Source organism: Serinus canaria, chromosome 2 (assembly GCF_022539315.1).
Source record: "Serinus canaria isolate serCan28SL12 chromosome 2, serCan2020, whole genome shotgun sequence".
Lineage (NCBI taxonomy): Eukaryota > Metazoa > Chordata > Aves > Passeriformes > Fringillidae > Serinus > Serinus canaria.
The window spans coordinates 45483630-45504969 of NC_066315.1; the positions used below are offsets into that span (position 1 = coordinate 45483630).

The following is a 21340-nucleotide window of genomic DNA, read 5'->3' on the forward strand; positions in this document are numbered from 1 at the left end:
TCTGGAAGTTTGAACTTGTTTTGTCATTTTTGATACACAAAATAAACAAAACCTGAGACAAAGGGCAAACTTGCAAATAGGGGAGCAGCCACTGGGGAATTTTATTTTATTTGTTTGCATTTTATTACCTTCTTGTGCCAGCTAATAAGGTGACCTTGCAACAGACAGATGTAGATAAGGCTGACTGCAAGCTGGGAAGTAAATTGCTGACATTATTGGGAATAGGGAGATTGCCTGTGGGGGAAAAAAATCTCCCACCACTGTTAGTTTAAAAGAGTATAGTTTTATGAGACAGATTGAAGTGATTAACTGTTATAACTGTTTAGGGGTAAAAAAATGAAATTAAAATGGGCTGGTATTTTTCATTGCTTCACCAAGAAGAAAAAAGCCATGGAGCTGAACCACAGCCAGCCACTCTGATCAGCAAAGACAGAAGGTTTAGCTGTGAAAAGATAGAGGTTACCTGCTGACAACATGAAAAAACTTGAAACCACATCTTTTAAAAACATTCCTGTAGTTTAAGCTGAAATTCCTCTTCTCAGACCTTGCCAACAACTCCTGGAGAGTATTAGAGTTCAATGGCCTTTCCTGGCAGGACAGGCTGTATGAGCCAGGGGCGGGAGGTTGTGTTGGGAGCATGGTACCATGCGCCAAGTTTAGTTTTGTTGAATTGAGATACTAACAGTGTGTAGAGAAAGATAATGGGAATGGGCTAGATCAGCAGCTGCACAAAGCAAAAGGAGAACTTAAACCATTTGCCCCAGTGGCCAAACCTCCCCCCAAAAAAGGTCAGCCACCTTCCAAGATGGAGTAAGTTCAAAGGTGGCAGGGCAGAACCCACACCCATGTAATTTTTACACTCTTTCCTTGAACTCTGAGGTTTGAAGTGAGGATCAGGACAAGCACACCGTTGAAATCAAAGATGTGCAAAACTCCACAGGACTGAAAGTATGACTTTCCCTGGTGAATACATACCCTGCTTCCCTTGCTCACCCTCCAGCACACATCTAGAACATTTTTTTCAGAAGTAAAATGTTACCAACATAAATCTGTTCCTGTTTGCAAAAATCTGTAATTTTGCTGTAGGACTATTGTGTCAACACAATTTAAGATGCCTCCAACCAAGCATAAAATGATATATAAAACAGGTTGAGACTGGATTAGGAAGCTACTGTCAGTGATTTCAGCTGATGTAGATTACTCTTGCTGCAGTTAAGTGGAAACCAGTAAGATACATCATAAATGTTCAGATTACATGCATTACTGGTTATGTTGTTGTACTGACATTCCATGTATACTTCATCCCATACTGCTTCTAAACAGAAATGTCTTTCACCCCCTAGGAAGAAGGAAATGCAGAATAAAAGCATCACGGAAGGGTAAATCAGGGCTGCAGTTTTTGTCAATAGTGAAACACGTAGTTGCCAGCGCATTGTCTGGTGCTGAATGCTGAGTGATGCTCCGTCTGCTAAGAACATTGGTGGTTCCAATGTTCTTGTTCATCTTCAGATGTCTGGCGAGATTATGGATGTGTGCTGAACCCTCAGTGCCCTGTGGTGCCCTAGTCACGCTCTCAAGCAAGGACACCCAACATACATCTGCCAGCAAGCAGTGACATGCTCGGAGGGTGGTATCTGCTAACGCAGGTGCACGTTTGCACCAAGGGAAACAGTCCTCCTAAAAGGAAATACCTGCTTACCTAAACCAGTGGAGAAAAGTCGGTGCCTTTGAAGGCTTCCAAAGGGAGATCTTCTTTAGGAACAACCCACATTTAGACAGGGCAGCCTTGCAAACAGAATTCTACCTTGCTGAACCTTGGGCTGCTCCCATTGAGGGAGGCATCAGGAGGCTGAGGCTGGTCCCACAGCAGAGCCACCTCTAAGTTTCTGGATGCCTAGGGACATTCGTATCTCTTTCTGGCCACTGTGCCCGTGTCACTGGTGGCCTGTATACCACCAGCTCTCCTCTCTGTGGTGTAGGCTCATCTCTCCATCTTTGGTCATCCTGAGGACCAGGGTGGCAGTGGGGAACGAGGGGTTCAACCATTCTTGGCCGAGACCTTTGGCAGAGCTGCCAGCAAAGAGCAGCCAGCAAACAGTTCTGGTTCCAACACATTTCTTTCCCCTCCTGGACATAGTCTGATTCTCCTCTTTCCCACTCAGTGCTCCCACTGAGCTATCTCCGTTGAAGCCCACCTCATCCTGCGAGGAGGGAGCCAGTGCTAGGATCCTTCAGCTTTTCAACCCACATGTGTAAATGCTGGGTTTTAGCCCATGGCTCCAAGTATTTCTGTCCCAAATGTGATGACACAAACCTCATATACTTATAAGAATGTTAGACTGGTCCTAATGGGGAACTCTGTTCTCCTAAGGATTAAATGTTTGTGCACATTCTTGTTAGCCCTGGAGTTAGCCCTGGAGTTGCAGTCCCGGTGACCTGGATATTAGGGCATAGGTAAATTCTTGTTACTCACCTAACCTGTGATTTTGCTGTTTGTCAGTGAAGGGTCTGTCTACTTGTCATCTGATTATGCAAATTCACCTTCCATGTGAGTCGGGATTTAAGTTTCACTGTTTTTCAGGGTCTGACTATGTGCAGAGGGAGTTGTAGTCTTTTTTTTTTTTTTTTTTTCATGGGAACTTCCTTTCTTGAAACACCACCCCTTGGCAGTGGACCTGCTGACACCTCAGAGCAAGACACAGATAAAAAGGGCAGCCTGTCTTCCTTCTCCAGACTCAGAAGTAAGTGGCAGAGAGTGCTCAGGAGTTTGGAAGCTGCTGGCACTGCAAGCATCTCAGGCAGAAACTCTGACAAGAACCATGTTCAGCAACACTGGTGAGTTTTTAATGCTTGACATATGTTAAGTGTGAAGTTTGGCAAGTCTCCTGCAGGTAGGATGGCAGCTCCAGAGGTTCTCAGCCCTCTGATTGCTATGGGTAACACCTTGAGGAAAGAAGTTTTGATGCCAGCACTGCTCACAAGGGATCAGTTTGTTCTGGCTGTGCTAATTCTGTTTTTGACAGGTTGGTAAACTGACTGCAAGACACAGCTCATGTTTCATTGCTGTTCTTCAACCTGCAGACATCTGGTTCTATCAGTGATAATGGGAAGGACATGCAGCTCTTTTAAACTTGTTCCACATCAATGTTAAAACAATTTCTTTCTTTCAGGCTACTTTATAATGTAGATTATTGCTCTTTAGTGATGGCTGATAGCATCTGAAGGAAGTTTCAAAATTACTGAAAGGAGGAATTTATTTGGGCTTGAGCTCTGTCCCATGGCTGTCCTGCCTGCCCTGTTGTCAGGAGATCCTGTACCTACCTAGAAAGGTGCCTGGGTCACTCCTGCAGCAGCTGCTGAACCAGCACCACTGGCCAGCCCAGCCCCAGAATGCCCAAAACCCCTGGGGTTTGGGATGTAGCTGAGCAGATGCACATGCTGGGTGGTGCCCGCAGCAGAGCTGGGAGCAGGTCTCCATGGCTTTCAGGAGGGGAGGTGTGTTTTAGCACTGCTCTGAGTCCCTCAATTTCAAACATCTGTACTCTGAGTGTGGATGAGCTGAAATTTTCCAGGAAGTCTTGGACTGCAGCATCTTTGGGATGTGATCTCACATCTCTGGGATATGCATGAGTGTTTGCCTGGAGGCTGGGCAAAAATCAGGAGTTAGTGCAGGTATCCAAATTATGCTCTCTCTTGAAAAGCTACAGTTCTCATCCCCCTTCCCTTCTGTCTTTCTGAGCAGCCCTTGTTCCTACTGAAGCCAGACATACTATAAATACCCTGCTCCATATTTTAAATCACATCATCTCCTCATCATAAGGTAAAAAAGGCCCCATATACTTACCAGTGACAAGGTCTCATATGTCCATCTTTGATCACTGGTCTCTTGAAGCTCTGAACATCTCTCCAGGCAGGCAGTGATGCAATGGGGCTTGTGGGTGAGCGTAGAAAGGAGCTCTATGAAGGATAAATCATAGAAATAGGTGACAAAATACTGCCTTGATTTTTTTTCTATTAAAAAAGGAAAAGAAATCTGACAGGATTTGAGGCTTGGGTTTGCTTCTGTCCCAGCCCAGGAATGAGCACAAACAGGACTGCCTCTCGCAGCCTGAGCCTCTGTCCTGTGCGTTCTGGGTATTTCCAGCTCTTCTGCAAATCATGAATTTCCGTGTTGGCACATCAAGGTGCCTGAAGGCAGCCAGAGGGTGTGTGGGGGCCCAGCTCCATGCCCAGGGCAGGAAGCATGGCAGGAAGACAAAAGCAGCAGGAGAGGGTTTTCCAGGGAAGACAAGCTGTGGCCAAGCCCCCTGGGATGTGGTGATGGGTGCGCCACTGGCTCGCTCTGAGGCATTCCTTGGCACAGGACACCGTGCCAGTCAGGTCACAGGGTATCGCAGGTGTGTTTGCACAGGAATAAATGCAGCACAATTGACGGGCAGCGCTGAGTGCAGACAGGTCTTTGGCACAGTGCTCAGCAGTGTCAGACCATATTCTAGGGCAGCTGTTGTCAGTGAATCTTCCCCGTGCATCCCCAACATCACTGGTGATGTCCAGAAATGGGATGGATATGCAGTCCCTAAGTTAAGAAGTGCTGGATGGATGGATGGATTTCCTTGGGCCCTTTCCCATAGCTATCCCATATGTTAAACTCTCATATCACTTTGCATCCCTCTCCCAGGACCAAGCCTTTCTGGTATCTTCTCAGCCCAGAGCCAGGGTTTTCCATAAAGAACAAGGTTGAGCAACTTTAGAGATTTCTTAATGCTGAGGAAGATGCACTTCCTCTTTGTCCTCAAGAGGGTTAAACAGCTAGCTCCAGCTGAAATTTTTTGACATAAATTCACACACACCCCATTGTGCAAAATATCAGCCCGAGGTTGGCAACTGGCATGCAGCAAGCAAACAAAAAGCACTCAAATCTTAAGTTGGTTAACAAGAGATGCTGGTCAGTTTTAAGTCTATTTGTTGTGCTGGTTATGTCTAGTATGTAACTAAGATAAATATGGTTTATGTATTTACGAAGAGGAAACGCACAGAGATATGGTGGGGATCCATGGGTGGTCGGTTCTGCTTACTCAGGGCTGCAGTCACTGCACAGCACAGGTTGCAGTAGGAAGCGTGCTGCTGATTTCAGCCTGCCCTGGGACTAGCCCTGCATGTGGCATCTCTCACGCCACATCAGCTGCCAGACTCCAGCCTCTTGTGTGGTGGGGATGGTTCTTGTTGATACTCAAATTAACATGGTTGCCAGGTACCATGCAAATCTGTCAAGACATTTGGTGAATTAATCTCTTCAACCATTATGCTTTTGACTTGCTAATATCAAAGTTACCGTAACCCGTAACCCGTTTTTGCCTCTCCCATGTCTTCATCTGAATCACTCATGAGAAGAGTGCTTATGAGGTATTGTTACTCCCTGCTGTTCACACGGAATTCATCCTTTGAGGATATTCAATGGGCAGGTACAAGACATAAATGCTCCCGAAGAAATACAGCTCAGCCACATTCCAGCATGCTCTGGCTTTTCCTGTCACAGCTGGGCAGCCTGCCAAAGCCTGATGCAGTGACCCCCAAATCTCCACCATCATTCAAAGCTGAGGGCTTTCTTTTTGCTCAAGTGTATCACTGGGTTGTGCCTCTCAGAGCTCCACTCCTCTGCCACAGCCCTGAACCACGAGCCATTGGGCACAGAGCCATTCCTGGCCCTGATCCCATCAAGAGTTGCAGGAGAGGAGGCAATAATTTTAAATATTGTGTCTTAAAAATCAGCTGCTGTGTTGGGAATGAATGGCACTTGCAAGGAATTCTTGTGGGGAAGTAAATCTCTGCTGAAGCCAAAGGGGAAAAGTAGCCCCCCTGAAGGGGGGCAGTGCTCTGTGGTGGGTGTTCTACAGCAATCCATCCAGAGCAGGGACAAGCTCCTGCCTTGCCCTCTGACTATCTGGCTCTGAGCTGCTGTAACATGATTCTGCCTCCTCCTTCTCCCTCCATGTCTGCCCAGGGGGTCTGAGGTTCACCTCTGTGTATTTTCTTTATATTTTTTTTAAAAATTATTTTATTTTATTTTATTTTATTTTATTTTATTTTATTTTATTTTATTTTATTTTATTTTATTTTATTTTATTTTATATTTTATTTTATTTTATTTTATTTTATTTTATTTTATTTTATATTTTATTTTATTTTATTTTATTTTATTTTATTTTATTTTATTTTATTTTATTTTATTTTAATTTATTTTATTTTATTTTAATTTATTTTATTTTATTTTATTAATTGTCTTTTGCTAGATCTCGTGTTACTCTAGATATTTTGATGACTCACAGGGCTGCATTAAGGAGAAGGAAACTGTCTTTACTGAGAAAATTACCATCTCCTCTTTCTCCTTTTTCCTTTTCTCCTAATGTTTTTCCAGACACCAGTCTGCGAGTCACTGGGGTTGACTTTCTGAAGAGGCAGAATGCGCAGCAGCACCACACGGATGGGTACAACATCCAGAGCCTGGTGGTGCGGCGCGGGCAGCCCTTCCAGGTGCAGGTCAGCCTCAGCAGGGAGCTGAGGGCTGCCGACAAGCTGACCCTGCGCTTTGCCATCGGTAAGCAGGGGTGCCTCTGTGGCCTCCAGGCAGCATCCAGCCGCCTCTTCCTGGCACTGCACAGGCATTGCAGACCTGCGCAACCCTCACACATATTGTCTCGGGTTTGTTTCTAGGTGAAAGTCCAATGAAAAACAGGGGGAGCCTGCTGTCGCTGAAACCAGAGCGGGAGAATTTCAATGGGTGGAAAATCTCCATGGTCGAGAGGAATGACAAAGGGGTAAAGCTTGTGGGCAAGGGGCCCAATGCCCAGTACCAAGCCTATCGGAAGCTACAGAGCAAAGCATTCTCATACCACCATCCTGCTTTCCCTTAGTTCTGTGATTTTACTTGGGCAGCAGCCTTGTCCTGCTTATTTCATGGCTCCCCCCATGCATGGGCAGGCTTCGCCCTATCCCACTGCCTTCCCCTCTTTCCCCACAAGGATCTCCATGGCCCCCAGCTTGCCACTTGCGCCAGCTCTCTGTGGCACCACGTTTGTGCCATGCATGTGGCCATGGTGGGGTGTCCCTCATGCCGTCTCTCCTTGTTGTCTCCTCAGTGCCTGCTGTCTGTCACCAGCTCACCCAATGCCCCTGTGGGAAAATACAACCTGCATGTGAAGACTGGCAGTAACATTTACAAGCCCGAAAATGGTGTCATCTACCTTTTGTTCAATCCTTGGTGTGAAGGTAAGTGGTCCTGCAACTGGGAATGATAATTACTCTTAGCAGGGATTGTCCAGATGGAATTTTGCATCATATTTTCCCTATTCTCTTTCTTACATACATTACTTTTTCCCAATAAAACATTCTAAGCAGCATCCTCATGGAGACAGTGGGAAGCTGGTCAATATCAACAAGCCAGTTCCTCATTGGATATTCTCCAGTGCTAGGACATACAGGGACATCTATCTGTCACATCTGCACCTCTGTATCATCCCTCTCTGTTTCCCTGAGCCAGCCAAAGATTAACTGAGAGAACTGAATTGGCCTAAGATCCAGAAAAAAATAATCAGAATAAAAAATTATGTGGTTGGTGGGCATCACTAATTCCCCAGTTCTCTCTGCTGTATACCTAGTACTCCACAGTGTTCAGAAATAAGATTTTTGCCATAGTAGAAGAGTAGTCACATAGCAATGGACCTACAGATGGAAATTAAAGATTAGTCTTATTGGAAATTCTTCATGATAGGAGCAAAAAATGGGAATGCTGCATGGTCATTGTTGGTGTGAATGTTGCAGATCCTTGGTTACCCCAGCTGAGCTTTCCATGGAAAATTTCATATAGGGTGTGCAAACCACCTGATATCTGAGGGATTTTTTCTGCAGATGATGTTGTCTACATGGCCAATGAGGCAGAGAAGGAGGAGTACGTGCTCAACGACACTGGCTGCATCTATGTTGGGTCTGCATACAACATCTACGACAGGCCCTGGAATTTTGGGCAGGTAAAACACAGCTGTCTTGTCAGCCTTATTACCCTTCTTCATCCCTTCAGCATGAAGCCCATGAGTAGCTCAAAGTGCTGGAATGACCCTGCCAGCTTCACTGGGAGGACTCACCTGCTAAGAGTAACCTATGTGCCTACGTGTGCTCCCCACCCACAGCTGGAGAACGGGGTTTAGTGGCACATTTATAGTCAGATGATGTAACCTCCCTGGTAAAGGATGTGGAAACTGGGAACCGGGTATTTCTGACTGAAAAAATTCCCATAAGGGAATTCCTGCTCTCATGCAGCTGTAGGTGCTCTTAATCAGCTAATGAGACTTGCAGATGGCTGATGGGGAAAAAAAATCTGATTTACCTGCTGCATCATAGTCGAGAATAAAGAGAGTAATATTGCTGGCAGAGGTTATCACCTTTCAAATGGTGCTTTCACTGACAGCTGTGTGCAGGACACAATCAGCCACTCTCTCAGGAAAGGTGTTCCTGCATGCTACCTCTGAGATGACTCCAGAGGAGCGGAATGTCAAATTGGCTTGGGCTAGAGATAAGAGATGGATGCCTGAGCAGATTTATTTGCACCCTGTACAAAGCACACAGGAACCAAGCATGGTATACTGCACCCTTTCCGGACAGAAATCCCCAGCAAAAACCATTCAAATCTGGGTTTTTTCTGTTTTGTTTTGTTTTATAAGTCTACAGTTTCTGCAGGATATCTGCAGTATCTGCAGGGCACACAGCCCAACAAAGGTGCTCACACTGATGCCTTTACACAAAAGGGGCCAAAGGGCATCATCTGTAGGGCTCTTCCTATCCTAATATTTATCCTGCTCTTAAGCAGTGAGAATTGATATTGATATTCTGACAAGCTTCATTGGATCATATGTTTGATAACTTTCTGAACTGGACCTCAGGGAGCTTTATCAGCAATTGCTAATTAGGAATCTTTGTTGTAATAATTAGCATTTACGTACCTTTCTTTTTTCCAAGGTTCATTTTGTACCTATGTCAATAGACTAAATATCAGTAGAGATCTTAAATTTTCATTACTCTTGTGAGTAATTTGCAGAGTTGCAGGGAGATGACGTTGGTGACTTTTGTGCACAGGAGTAAAGATTGCTGGATCAGGTTCCAACTGTGTTTGCAAGACACCTGAGACAGCCTTTTGTCTTACAAGCCTGGGTTTCATTTCAGCCCTTGTTTGGAGAGAACAGCTTTGGGAAGGCCCACAGCCTTGGAAATTCAATATCACAAGCAAATTCTGGTTTAGAGCAGCATATAAGAATATCTCCATTTTCTCCCCAAAACAGTATGAGGAATTCATCTTGGATGCCTGCATGTATCTGCTGGACAAAAGCCAGCTCAGTCTGGATGAGAGAAGGGATCCTGCACATGTGTCCAGAGCCATGTCTGCTTTGGTAAGCCTCTCTCGGTGGAGTGCCTTGCCCCTTCATATCTTCCCTCGTCCTTACTTGCTCTTCTTTCCCTGGGACCATGAACACCATTTCAGGAGGCATCTGAAAGGGATTCCTTTGGGAAACTGCAAGTAAAGAGACAGAGGCATTTTGGGAGGAGGGAAGAGGCAAACAAAAATATAGCATGTTCCCATCTCCAAAGCTTGCAGCTGGCCCAGCGGTTGTCTGTCCTCATCAGTTGTGTTGGTGAGGCCAACACAAGGGTTGTGTTTTGGGCAGGTAGCTACTCTCTGTGCTGAGAACCTTTTGGAGCCCTGTGGTTTAAGACACAGGATGCAGAGTTAATTTTTACTGCCCTGAGCAGTTGCCACCTCCCTCTAGATATCCAGGTGGAGGCTTTCTAACCAGGGGAGCCCCAGCCAGGACCTGCAGCCTTGATGGGTTCCACATGGCTGTGGAGCACCTGGGAAGCCACAGGGCCAGCAGAGACCCTTGGAGTTTAAGCCTCATTCAGCCTCATCCCTTAATTTTTCTCTGTGTGTATGCGTGTGTGTGTGTGTGGCCACAGGTTAATTCCAACGATGACAACGGAGTCCTGCTGGGGAACTGGTCAGGGAACTACGTCAGTGGAACATCCCCTATGGATTGGATTGGGAGTGTCACGATTTTGCAGAAGTACTACAAAACCAAGAAGCCAGTCCGTTATGGCCAGTGCTGGGTCTTCGCAGGAGTCCTCAACACAGGTGAACAGTGAAGAGTGACCTGCGTCCCTTCTCTGACACCCCAATTACTGTGCTAGTAAGCCAAATTACTGTGCCTCTGAGCAACAGAAGTGCCAGGGTCTGTCTGTGAGGAGAGGCTGAGGGAGCCAGGACTGCTCAGCCAGAAGAGAAGACTTTGGAGGTCTGATCCTTGTGTGTAAATACCTGACAGGAAGGAGTGGGGCGCAGACAGGCTGTTCTCATTGATGCCCAATGACTAGAGCAGAGCTGACAGGCACGGCCTGAAACGTGGGAGGTTCTGTCTGAACCTGGGAAAACAGCTTTTTTCACTGTGGGAGTGACCTAGCACTGGCACAGGATGCCTAGAGAGGTTATGGAATCTACATCCTTGGAGATGTTCAAAAGCCATCTGGACACAGTCCTGAGCACCTGCTCTAGAGGAGCCTGGGTGGGCAGAGGGGTCAGATGAGAGGCTGCCCGCCAGGCTGAGGGATTTTGTGACCCTGTGTTTTGTCTGTCTGTGCTGCAGTCATGCGCTGCCTGGGAGTGCCATGCCGCTGTGTGAGCACCTTCGACTCCGCCCACGATACGGAGGAGAACCTGAGAGTTGATGTTTACCTGAACGACAAAGGAGAAAAGCTGAACTCGTTGTCCTTCGACTCTGTCTGGTACTGCCAAGTGGGGCTAACGCTTCCTACGCCCTGTGCTGCCTTGCAGTGCCCCATCTCCCAGCCCCAGCAATTCCTTTGAGAATTTCACTACTGCTTGGGGTTTGTTGCCCAGGAGAGAGAGAGAGAAGGCCAGGGGTATCACAGGGTTACCTGCAAGTACCCATTAAATCTGCCCTTACTAAAGGATTAAGGGAGTAGACTGTGACTCTTCAGGCCGTAACAACTCACTCCTTTTCTTTCCAACCCAAATGCATGCAGGAACTTCCACGTGTGGAATGATGCCTGGATGAAGAGAACAGACATACCAAATGGGTTTAGTGGCTGGCAGGCCATTGATTCAACCCCTCAGGAACAAAGTCAAGGTAGGATTTGCCTAGAAAGGCTCATCTGCAACTCCTGAGGGAGACAGGGACATTTTGTGTGTAAAACATGCTTCCCAGTCAGCAAACCAGGTACTCCCCACACACAACTTAATGCACCAGGGCAGTGACACTGTAAAACAGCAGTGTCACTCCAGCCACCTCAGCCCAGGATGGAAGGAACAGCATTTCTTGGCAGGCGCAAAACCAACTGTGTGGGAATGTGAATTTTGTTTCAGAGGTTAGAGGACATCTAAGTCATTGGGGTCATGAGCCTGTTCATTGGTAGATGAGAGGAGTGACCACCCAAACTCCCTGCACAGGTTCAGGGAATTTGAAGGTGGAAAAAACCTAAAAGGATAATCCTCAGGGAAGTGCAGAAAGTGGAATACTGCCTAGAGATAAAACACAGGTGTCTGGATGCAGCTGACTTAATAACCTGATACTGAAATTGGCTAAGGAAGAAACTTTATAACACAATTTTGAAGCATTAAAAAGCAGGTATTTTGTTATTGCAGCATGCTGGACACCCAGAGGGTATTTCTTCTAATTAGGTGTATCATGAAATTTTACAACAAGGTATTTATTCCATCATGATCATACATATTCATTAGAGTGTACTTTATGGCTAATACATAAACATCACTTCTTCTAGAACTAATTTGCTTGCATCTGCCCCTTACTGGAAGGCCTTTTATGGTCCTGGGGAGCCATCTGAAGGGGTCCTGGGTGGTCGTACTCACTAAGTACCCCTGGCGTTACAGATGACCTTGCCTGGAACTTTTCTTAGGGCACGTGCTGTTGTTTCTTGTCACAAAGCATTGCCACAAAATCCTCATTAAGCCACTATATCCTCATTATCTGTTTATCCACTGGTTCCAGATATGCTTAGCATCCTGTGGGCCTACTTTTACATTCTTTTATTCTTTAAAACACATTGCCCGTATTTGGACAAGGCATCGTTATGTTCTGTTCCTTTTATCAAACCAAGCTGTGGGTTTCTAACCTTAAAATTATCTAAGTGAGGGGAAACATGAAAAAGCTCCTCCCAGACCTTGGTCATCTATAAAAAATTCCCAAGCAGCTGTGGGATAAATGAGAGGCTTTGGAGTTCATTACTGAGTTGGAGGGCTGTTTACTGCTAAGTGTCAACTGTCATGGCCACAGATTCCTACTTGAGTGTTGTGTGAGTGTGGGGCAAAAACTGGAGTCACTGCAGGTGTTTGGAAAGCCAGCTGGCATTGAATGCCCTTTCCAGGTCGTTTCCAGTGTGGGCCATGCCCGGTGAAGGCTGTCAAGGAAGGAGATGTGTACTTGCCCTACGACGCCAAGTTCGTGTACGCGGAGGTGAACGCTGACAGGGTCTACTGGCTGGTCAAGAAGGTGAACGGCAAGGATAAATACTTCAAGGTCGGCACGGAGACCCAAGCCATCGGCAAGAACATCAGCACCAAAGCCGTGGGGCAGAACAGGCGGGTAGACATCACTCAGGAGTACAAGTACCCCGAAGGTAACTGCCCCCATCCTCTGACACAGTGCCAAAGAGGAGACCCCGACCCTGCAGGTCACCCCGCAGCACGCGTTGTTTCCAGGAGAAAACTGCAGGAGTAGCTGCAGTGGCAAACTTGGCCTAAGGCCTGGAGACCCTCGGGAAGCAGCACTGCTCCCGGGCATCCTCATGCCCGCAGTGACACCTATAGGCTGCTCCTCAGGGGCACGAGCGAGCTTCCAGAGTGTGAAAAATATGGGCCGAGTGGTGGACCTAGTGTCACACTGACCTTCGCTTTATTTTTGCATTTTTTCATTTTTTCTTTCCATTCCCCAAACCATATTGGAAAACAAAAATCCCACATTTCCTTCCCACAGTTCTCAAGATCCAGGCATGTCATCCTAGATTGTTAAAAGCTTCTCAGTGAGGAGGGCAAAAATATCAGGATGAAATATTTAAGAGTATCCATCCTCTAAATTATCTCTTCCAGGAAATTCTTCCAGGCCAGAATGCTACAGTTACATTTGGTGGTAGCATAAACCAAGAAGTTGTCCTAAGCAGAGGCTGGAGGTGCTCTGACATCCTCTCTGCTTATCAGCAAAAGTATAAGTAAAGGGAAGATAGCTCTGGGTGAGGTAGATACAGTTGTCACCCATATTTCTCTTTATCCAGGTTCCAGAGAGGAAAGGATGTCCATGGAAAGAGCTTACAGCTTCATACGCCCTTCGGGGTTGATGCCTCGTTCAGGCTATGCTTCGACTATGCAGACACTAGGCTCCAACACCCAGCCTTTGGTCCCAGAGGAGCCAGCCACCAAGACTGGGCTCCACCTGGAGATAGCCAATACAGAACCTTTGCATCCTGGCAATCCCCTCGAAATGGCCATCACGGTGAGGATCTCTGCTCCTGGGAACTGGACCATTGAGCTTATTGGCTCCTGCCAGCTGCAAAACTATACTGGAAAAGTTCAGGCCAATCTTGGAACTGTCAAGGAGACCATCAATCTTGAAGGCCCATCTGGTAAGCACAGAAAGCTTGCTGTGTTCTGTAGACTAATTTACTGTGGCAGTTTGTACTGGCTCCACTCTAGAGTAGTGTATGGCTCTGTACTCTGTGAAGAGCAGAAATTGCCTGCCTAGAACCTACCTCCCTCTTCACTGCATTTGGAAGTCTCAGTTACAGACTGGGATCCCACTGTAGCAGGGACCAAAGCATGAAGGCCCTGCAGCAGATTCAAGGAAGTGATTAGGAATACATCAGTGTGGGCAGACAGAGGTTTTCATGGTGTGAACGAGGTGTGCTGAAGCATCTTCCTCCTGTCCTCACTGTCTGAGCATCAAAGATGTCACCAAAGGCTTTGTGTGCATCCATGTGGATCAGATCACTCACAGGATATAGATGGCTGGAAATTTCAGCCCTTTTTTGTTCTTCTGTTTGCCACTCTAATTTGGGTGGTGGTGATGCTGGTGTTATTTTCTGAATTTGCCCAAGCAAATTCCCACTTCACAGCTGCCTGCCTGGCTGATCCCTGGAACTGTTGGCTGTTGAGCTTTGCACATCTTTGAGTAACCTGGGTTGTATTTTTGATCCCAAGTGATGTAACTGAAATTTGCTAAACAAGAGATTAACGAGTGATAAATAATTAACAACCCTTGCTGATTCCTAGCATGAATCACTCACAAAAAAAAAAAAAATCTTTGCTGTTGATGAGCATTGAGTGTTTTCACTCATATACTGTTGCTGTCGAAATGCAGCAGGGCAGGACACAAAGGTAGCTCCTGCCCATGGGCTGCATGTGCCAGGTACCACTCAGGCAGGGCTTCCCCCCGCAGGGACTGAAGGGAAAGCAGAATGGTCTCAGCAAATATGGCTCATGCCACATCCTGCAAACTTTGCCGCCCAGTTCCTGGGCATGTGATGAAACATCAAGCTGGGTTTTCTTTCCTGCAGAGATGCAGATCCCCCTGAAAATAGCACCTGATGCATACATGAAGACACTGTCCTCCGTGGAAGATGAAGTGCTCATCCTTGTCACTGCCATTGCCGAGGTCAAGGAAACAAATGACAAACTCACCAAGGATACCTCAATGAGATTCGAGTATCCCCCCATCACTGTCCAGGTGAGGCAGCTGCCAGCTGGGCTCTGGGAGGACAAGGGTTAAAGCTCTGCTCACTGCAGCACCACGGTGGTGCTAGCATTCCCAGGGGGATCTCCCAAACAGCTGCCTCCTAGGATGCTCAGTTCTTGGCATCTTATTTGGCTATTCAACATTCATTTGAAGGTTAAAAGTGGCCATGAAATTAAAGTTTTATTCCTGCAACATCTAAAAGGGAAGGCAGGGGCTGCTGGGGGAGAGGGCACTTTGTACAAGGCCCATCTCCAAGCCCACAGCTCTTCCTGAAGCAAAAATGTGTTGAGAAACCATCTGGGAAAACACAATGCTTCGGATGGGTGGAAAGGATATGAAGGGGTTGTCCCCTACCAAGCTGGTGCTGAGCAAACCTGCAGCAGCTCTGGCATCTTTATGACCCCTCTAATCCCCAGTCTTTGGGTTTGTTTCTCTCTTTCCTCCTCTGCCAGATGCCAGAAACAGCCAAACTGTACAATGACTTCAACTGTGCATTAATCTTCAAGAACAAGCTGAATGTGACCCTGGAAAACTGCAAGCTGCTGGTGGAGGGCTTGGGCATATTTAAGATGACAACATTTGAGCAGGGGTAAGGAGATCAGCCAATGAAATGACCATGGCAGGACTCTGCTCTGTTTGGCTTTTTTTGTTTTCTTTAATGTCCTTGAAGAAGTGGTTAGGGGATTTGCCAGGTATGTTTGAAACTGCACCACATTTGGCCAGAAAGACCCACACAGCAGTAGACAGGCTCAGGGCAGATGGGCATGACAGGGACTCCCCCTATGCTCCTGCTGTGCTGCCCAACAAGTGTTTATTCAGAGCTGAATCTGGTGTTTCAGCAGTACAGGGAACTCTGGGGAAGGTCCCCAGGATCACTGGAACCACCAGGCAGTACCACCAAGCCAGGCCCCATTTGCTGCAAGTTGGTCATGGGGAAAGGAAGATACCCACCCTAAAACCATGCAGTGACAATTTCTTTAAGAGAAATTATTCCAAAGTGGCAAATAACCCTAATTCACACTGGGACTATTTTGTTTTTTCCTTTGTCCTCAGGGATATAATGCCTGGCAGGATCATGAAGTCTGAAATAATATGCACTCCAACAAGACTAGGAGAGAAGAAAATCATAGCCAAGCTGATCTCAAACCAGATCAAAGGGATCTCTACAGAGAAGGGCATCTTCATCACCAAGTAGGAGCGGTGCCTTGTCAGTGAGCAAATGTTGGCCTTGCTGAATGGGCCAACATCACTGGGCACTTCTCGCCTTCTTGATTGCTGCACAGTGCTTCTAAAGTAAACAGCAAAAATGCCACAAAGCCAAGGAAATTAAAGTGCCTTAAGGGCATAGTTGCATTGATTGGAATTAATTGTGATTCAATAAAGATGGTGAAAATTGACTGTGTGATTTGGTTTGATGATATTGTCACATTGGGATGGCTCTGGACCCACAAGGGGATGTTCCCATTTCAGACCCCAGGGACTGGAGCTTGTGTTGGTACCAGCTTCAGCCTGAGATGGGTATGAGCCTGGGAGGGGCAGCAGTGCTTTGGTCCTACATGGAAGGACACACAGGGACCTCACTGCACCAAGGGCTGCTGGGCAGCTCAAGGAACATTTCAAGCAAATCCCTCCTGGGCAATTCCCTCTCCTCCCAGCTGACCATCTGGGGAATGTACCAGCACATGCCTTTCCTTGTCTTTAGAGCTCAGAAAGAGCAAAGCCAGCACATTCTCCCCAAACACCATTTTTTATATATCTTCCTATCCCACTGCTTTTGGGGGTTTTCAGGCATTTTTGGAAGAGGTGCCATCTCCAGCAGCATTCATTACTAGTGCTTCCCTAGAAATGCACAACCTCTATTCTTCCCCTTCCACCCTGAACACTGCTGGACTACAGGAAGAACCTTGATGGCAGTGTACACCAGGAGCTCTTCCAGCCATAGTAACACTGGAGAACAGCTGTGCACAGCTGGAGCCCACGTCTGCACTGCACACCCCAGCAACTTCCAAGCCCACCTTTAGCAAGGGATTTCCCTGTCCCACAGCATGGCCAGCAGCAGAGTGGCAGTGGGTTTGCCAGTGTTTCCACAAGTAAAGAGGAAATCAGGTCACGCAGTAGTATAGGGAGTAATTTATCTGTTTATTTAAAAGGCAAATGCTCAAGCATTAAGGCAGTGGAGCAGAAAAAAGAAATGGTGACTACATCTGGTTATGTGCCAGCCCATAAAAAGGGAAGAGGAGAAAAAAGGACATAAAAAGGCAAAAAGGTTTTAACTACTCTTTTGCATTTCAAAGATTTGGGGAACTCCCAGACGAGCACGCAAGTGGCTGCCAGGCCACAGAAGAGGGTCAAGGCTGCCCTGACCCCTGCTGACCCTCTGCCCACAGTGTTGTGTCGCTCCACAGCAGCACAGTGTCCCCGAAAGGCCACCTCCTGTGGTGGCACAGTGGCAGGCAGTGGGAGCTCCTCTCGACAGGCAGAGCGGGTGCAGGGTCCATGCGCATCACATCCGCAGAGCAGGGAGGAGCAGGTGGTGCTTGGCAGATGAGTATTAGTTCTTTAGAAAGTACAGCAGCGACCAAAGGCACAAAAGGAGTTACAAACAGCAAAAAATGGATTTTTTCACGAGATGTAAATTCCCTATTTGCATAGAAAACCTGCTGTAGAAGACACCAGGTGAGAAGTACGAGAACACTTTCCACATATGCCACGACTCTGTCCATCCCATATTAACACCTCACATCAGAGCAGTGATGAGATCTTCAGCAGACCATGTCCCACTGAGCAGTGCAGGGGGAGCATCCTCCCTAGCCCCATAAATTTAGGGCACTACGAGCAGGCTCTCCAGAATGTCTTACCTGGGACCTGGCGAGCCAGCCAGGACCACAGCAGCATGGTCTGAACATGAAGACATGCCCTAACAAAGGGCAAGAAGTGTGTAGAGGGAAGGGAAGGTAAACAGTGAGCTTAGTTTCAATTCCATGTAAATCTTGTTTGTTCTCAAGCTACCAGTCAATCCTTAAAGAAGGAGGTTTACGCAAAAGCTGTGGATAAAACAGATTTTTCCAACTTGTGGAGACTTGTGATTTCTGACAGTTGTCATACTACATTGAGACAGAAAGGACACCAAGGAGTACTGGGACTTTGGGAGAGGCCAAGGGAGACTGACAGCCAAGAAACACCAGAACTGATTTGCTAGGCATAGCAAGTCACCCTGCCATGTCTTGAGGGCACCACAGCTGGAGCTGGCTGTCCATGCTCTCTGTAAGGCCCAGGGACACGTCCCTGTCTCATTCTGACTGTAACTGGAGGAGAGGAGATGACTGCTCTGGCTCTTACCCTCCTCTTCACTACTTTTCGTTTCCCCTATTAAATAAAACAAACCCAGAAATGCCAGGAACAACAGGAGAGGTGGGAAACAGAACAAATGACAACTCTTCTCATGAGAAAGTGAACCAGGTTTGAGAGCAAAGGAGAAATTTGGCCACCTCCACCCATGCCATGTCCTAGAGCAGGGTCCCTCTTCTGAGAAGCATCCCTGGAATGTAGAACACAGGTTCTCTCCAAGCTGACATCCCCATATGCCTGCCTCAAGGTGATTTTCAGCCATGGACTAAGTTCCTCCCTGCAGCACCATTCCCACTGTAGACACAGCACCAGAGGCAGGGGTGTTAACTGGATGCAGAAGTGGAGCAGCAGGGCAAAATTAGAAAACATGAGCTAAAAAGGGCACTCTTACTCCTACTCTTTCAACATGGCCATTCCTCCCTAAGGAAATCCCTTACAGACCTGTGTATGTCCCTGACATCCCTCTCCTGTGGGATGCTGACAGGGAGGAACATAGGCTAGTGCAGAAGGAGGAGCTTCTTCCCTCAACACTCTGCTGCACAGGGCAAAGACATTCAAGACCTCATGACTAAATGACATGAGAGGATATCTCATTTCCCCTCATGTGGGAGGTGTTTCCCTTTAATCCAAAGGTTATGAATACGCAGTTCCTAATGATGTTCTCTAGATCTGCTTTTCAGTGACAAAGAGACATCCAGAGTGAACAGGGAATGGGACAGCTATTCAGAAATAGCCCCTGGATTTCGGTGAAGCTGTGCTCTTAACAGCCAAGGCACTCTATTTGTTCCCACTACCTTTGCCAGAAAAAAGGATTGCTGTTGCAGAGGACAAGTCCAAGGGAGAATTTCATCCCTGAATGTCACACAATCAATGCACACAAAGATGCTTTCGGAGGGGTTAAAAATTAACGTAAAAAAAAAATCTTGCACAAATTCCATTTGATATTACTCCTATAAATAATAAAATCTTCATATAGGTCTTTCACAATACCATGCTTTCATCCCAAAAACTCCTTTCTCTTCCTTTTGAAAGGAAGCAGTTATCTTTGGTTCAGGTTACAAGGGAGGGGGAGATAAAAGCAAGCATGTTCTGTGGGGGGAAACCAGTAGCATATTTCTAGTCTCCTGCAAATTTAATGACACTTAATCTAAGGGACATGACAGAAGAGGAAGAAAAACACAAATGAAGAATGGTCTAAATTAAAAGTAGCCTGACATCTGGAGGATGCCAAGTGTTTGCAGTGCATCTCAATGCAGCAGTTGGCAACAGGACTTTGCTGCATCTACTGCCTCCTGCAGCAATGCCCTCTTTGAGTGACGGGTGTTCCTTCTACAGTTTTGACAGCATTCCTCAGGGATTGGCTGCAAAATTAGTGAAAGGAAACCTGGAGTAATGGCACGTACTAGTAGGATAATGTTAAACCCAGTTAGATTAGGAGGCACTATTCATTCTCTACCAAGAAAGGAGAAACATCTAAATCAGACAAGTCAAACAGAGAGAGGTAGTACCTCCATCACGGGGTGCTCACATCGCCCTCTCTTTCACTGCAAAAATAGCCCTGGTACCTGGCCTTGACTGCTTCCCTGCTCCCTGGGCTGCAGAGCTCAGCCAGGCAGCTCCCACTCCACTCATCTTACATGCCAATGAACCACAGCCCCCGGGGAAAACTTCCCCCCACCAGCACCAGCAACTCGGCATCCCAGCCAACACTTGCCCCTTGGTGGCTGCACTGGCCATGGGTCAATGCTCCCACCAGCACCATCACAAGCCCACCACCACCTCTGACAAGCACCACCAATCCTAGGCAGTCTCACAAGCACAGATGGTAAAAATTAACCCCTGGAGATATTTCAGAGCCCAAAGGAATCACACCTAGGGTGAGCTCGTCCATCTGCTGCATCCATAGCCTTGCATCCCACCTCTGCTAAGACCAGTGCACTAGCAGCATTCATAACCCACAAGCACCACCCATCGGATGGGGTGGGCTAAAGAGGATGCATTTTTCCAGAAAACTTTCAGAGCTGGCTGATCTTGCCATCACACATTTAGTCTTCCAGAGAGCTGTAAGAACAAAAGATTAACCAGACTCCCTAGGGTGGCACATTTCTGGGAACTGGAGCCAATCTATCTGACAATTATAAACGGTCCTTAAATGCCAGGTAAGAAAAGACCGATAAAGCAGCTGACACAGGTCTAAAAAAGGAGCTTATGAACCCCAACACTTATGAAGCTCTCTCTGGAGATTTGCATTGTTTCTGCTAGTGCTGTAGCATCTATTCCAGACCAATTCTCCTGAATTTTTTAATGCACCAGAAAATATGTTAACAAACAACCCTTAAATCTCCAGCACAATTAATTATTTAAAAAAAAAAACACCTGAAAGCTTCTCCTGGAGGAGAAGCTTTGCTTTATTCATGCAACATTTGGATGGCAACATCTCGAGCAAGAAACTGCTCGATTTCTTCTTGGGTCATTATTTCGGACGCAGGAGCCGCTACCACCACTTCAGCTGGGCTCTCACAGTTCAGGTTTGAGAAAGGGTTGAACCAACCCAGGGAGAAGGCACCTCCAAATGCCAGCTTCATTCCTTCCCAGCCGCTGATCTTCTCCCAGGTTGGCTTTTGGTTTTTAAGTCGCTCAATACCCTGCAAGAAGAGAAGAGTTTATGGTCATCTCACGCTTACAGCAGGTGTTTGAGCACCAAGCACTGTAGCACATGCAGAACTGCCTACCTATAGCCAGGCTGATGCTATTCCAGTTTGAGTTAACTATGAAGACAGACACTCTGCATTACTGAGAGTTTCACCTCCAAATTTAACAGCAAAACCCTCACACAAGATATAATTCATGGACAGTCTGAATCTTGCTGATGTGTTTTTGGAATCATTTGATTTTTAGGGTACAGGGACAGCTTCTGAAAAGCCATCCTTTTGGGAAACATGGACCTCTTCTCACATAGCCTTTTAAATCCTTCCAACGAGTGACAAAATACAGTTACAACTTAAGAGTTTCACCTTGATTGGGCATTTTTTGCAATACTTCAGACACAGCCAAAATACTGCACCTTTTCCCAGCAACCAGGAATTTACCCCTGCCACACCTAGGCTAGTCACTAGAAGTTCACTCTGTGCCAGTTAAGAGCAAATATTTAAGAACACAACTTCCATTTACCAAATTGTCAAAGACAA

At 46.7% G+C, this 21340-nt stretch overlaps 2 protein-coding genes across 5 annotated transcripts in view; one reads left to right on the forward strand and one right to left on the reverse strand.

Annotated features, from left to right (window-relative positions):
- The first annotated feature begins 2737 nt into the window (after positions 1-2737).
- TGM4 (transglutaminase 4) lies at positions 2738-16201 on the forward strand. Its single transcript, XM_009086208.4, has 14 exons — positions 2738-2835; positions 6416-6595; positions 6712-6815; positions 7137-7266; positions 7906-8024; positions 9330-9437; positions 10003-10177; positions 10686-10824; positions 11086-11189; positions 12445-12696; positions 13348-13695; positions 14626-14795; positions 15257-15393; positions 15858-16201. The coding sequence occupies exons 1-14, from the start codon at positions 2820-2822 to the stop codon at positions 15997-15999; spliced, it is 2124 nt and encodes a 707-aa protein (XP_009084456.3). The 5' UTR covers positions 2738-2819; the 3' UTR covers positions 16000-16201.
- A 721-nt stretch (positions 16202-16922) lies between these two features.
- Positions 16923-21340, reverse strand: part of ZDHHC3 (zinc finger DHHC-type palmitoyltransferase 3) — a 33918-nt gene continuing 29500 nt past the window's right edge. For all 4 annotated transcript variants that reach the window (XM_030239974.2, XM_030240068.2, XM_018909705.3 and 1 more), the window contains exon 7: positions 16923-20797. In XM_030239974.2, coding sequence (XP_030095834.1) covers positions 20561-20797 — 237 coding nt within the window. In that variant the 3' untranslated portion in view covers positions 16923-20560. The remainder of the gene's footprint in view (positions 20798-21340) is intronic.

Coding starts and splice junctions, on each gene's coding strand:
- TGM4 (XM_009086208.4), top strand. Junction 6,596..6,711: donor GACCCTGCGCTTTGCCATCG/GTAAGCAGGGGT, acceptor GTTTGTTTCTAG/GTGAAAGTCCAATGAAAAAC. Junction 10,825..11,085: donor TTGTCCTTCGACTCTGTCTG/GTACTGCCAAGT, acceptor AAATGCATGCAG/GAACTTCCACGTGTGGAATG.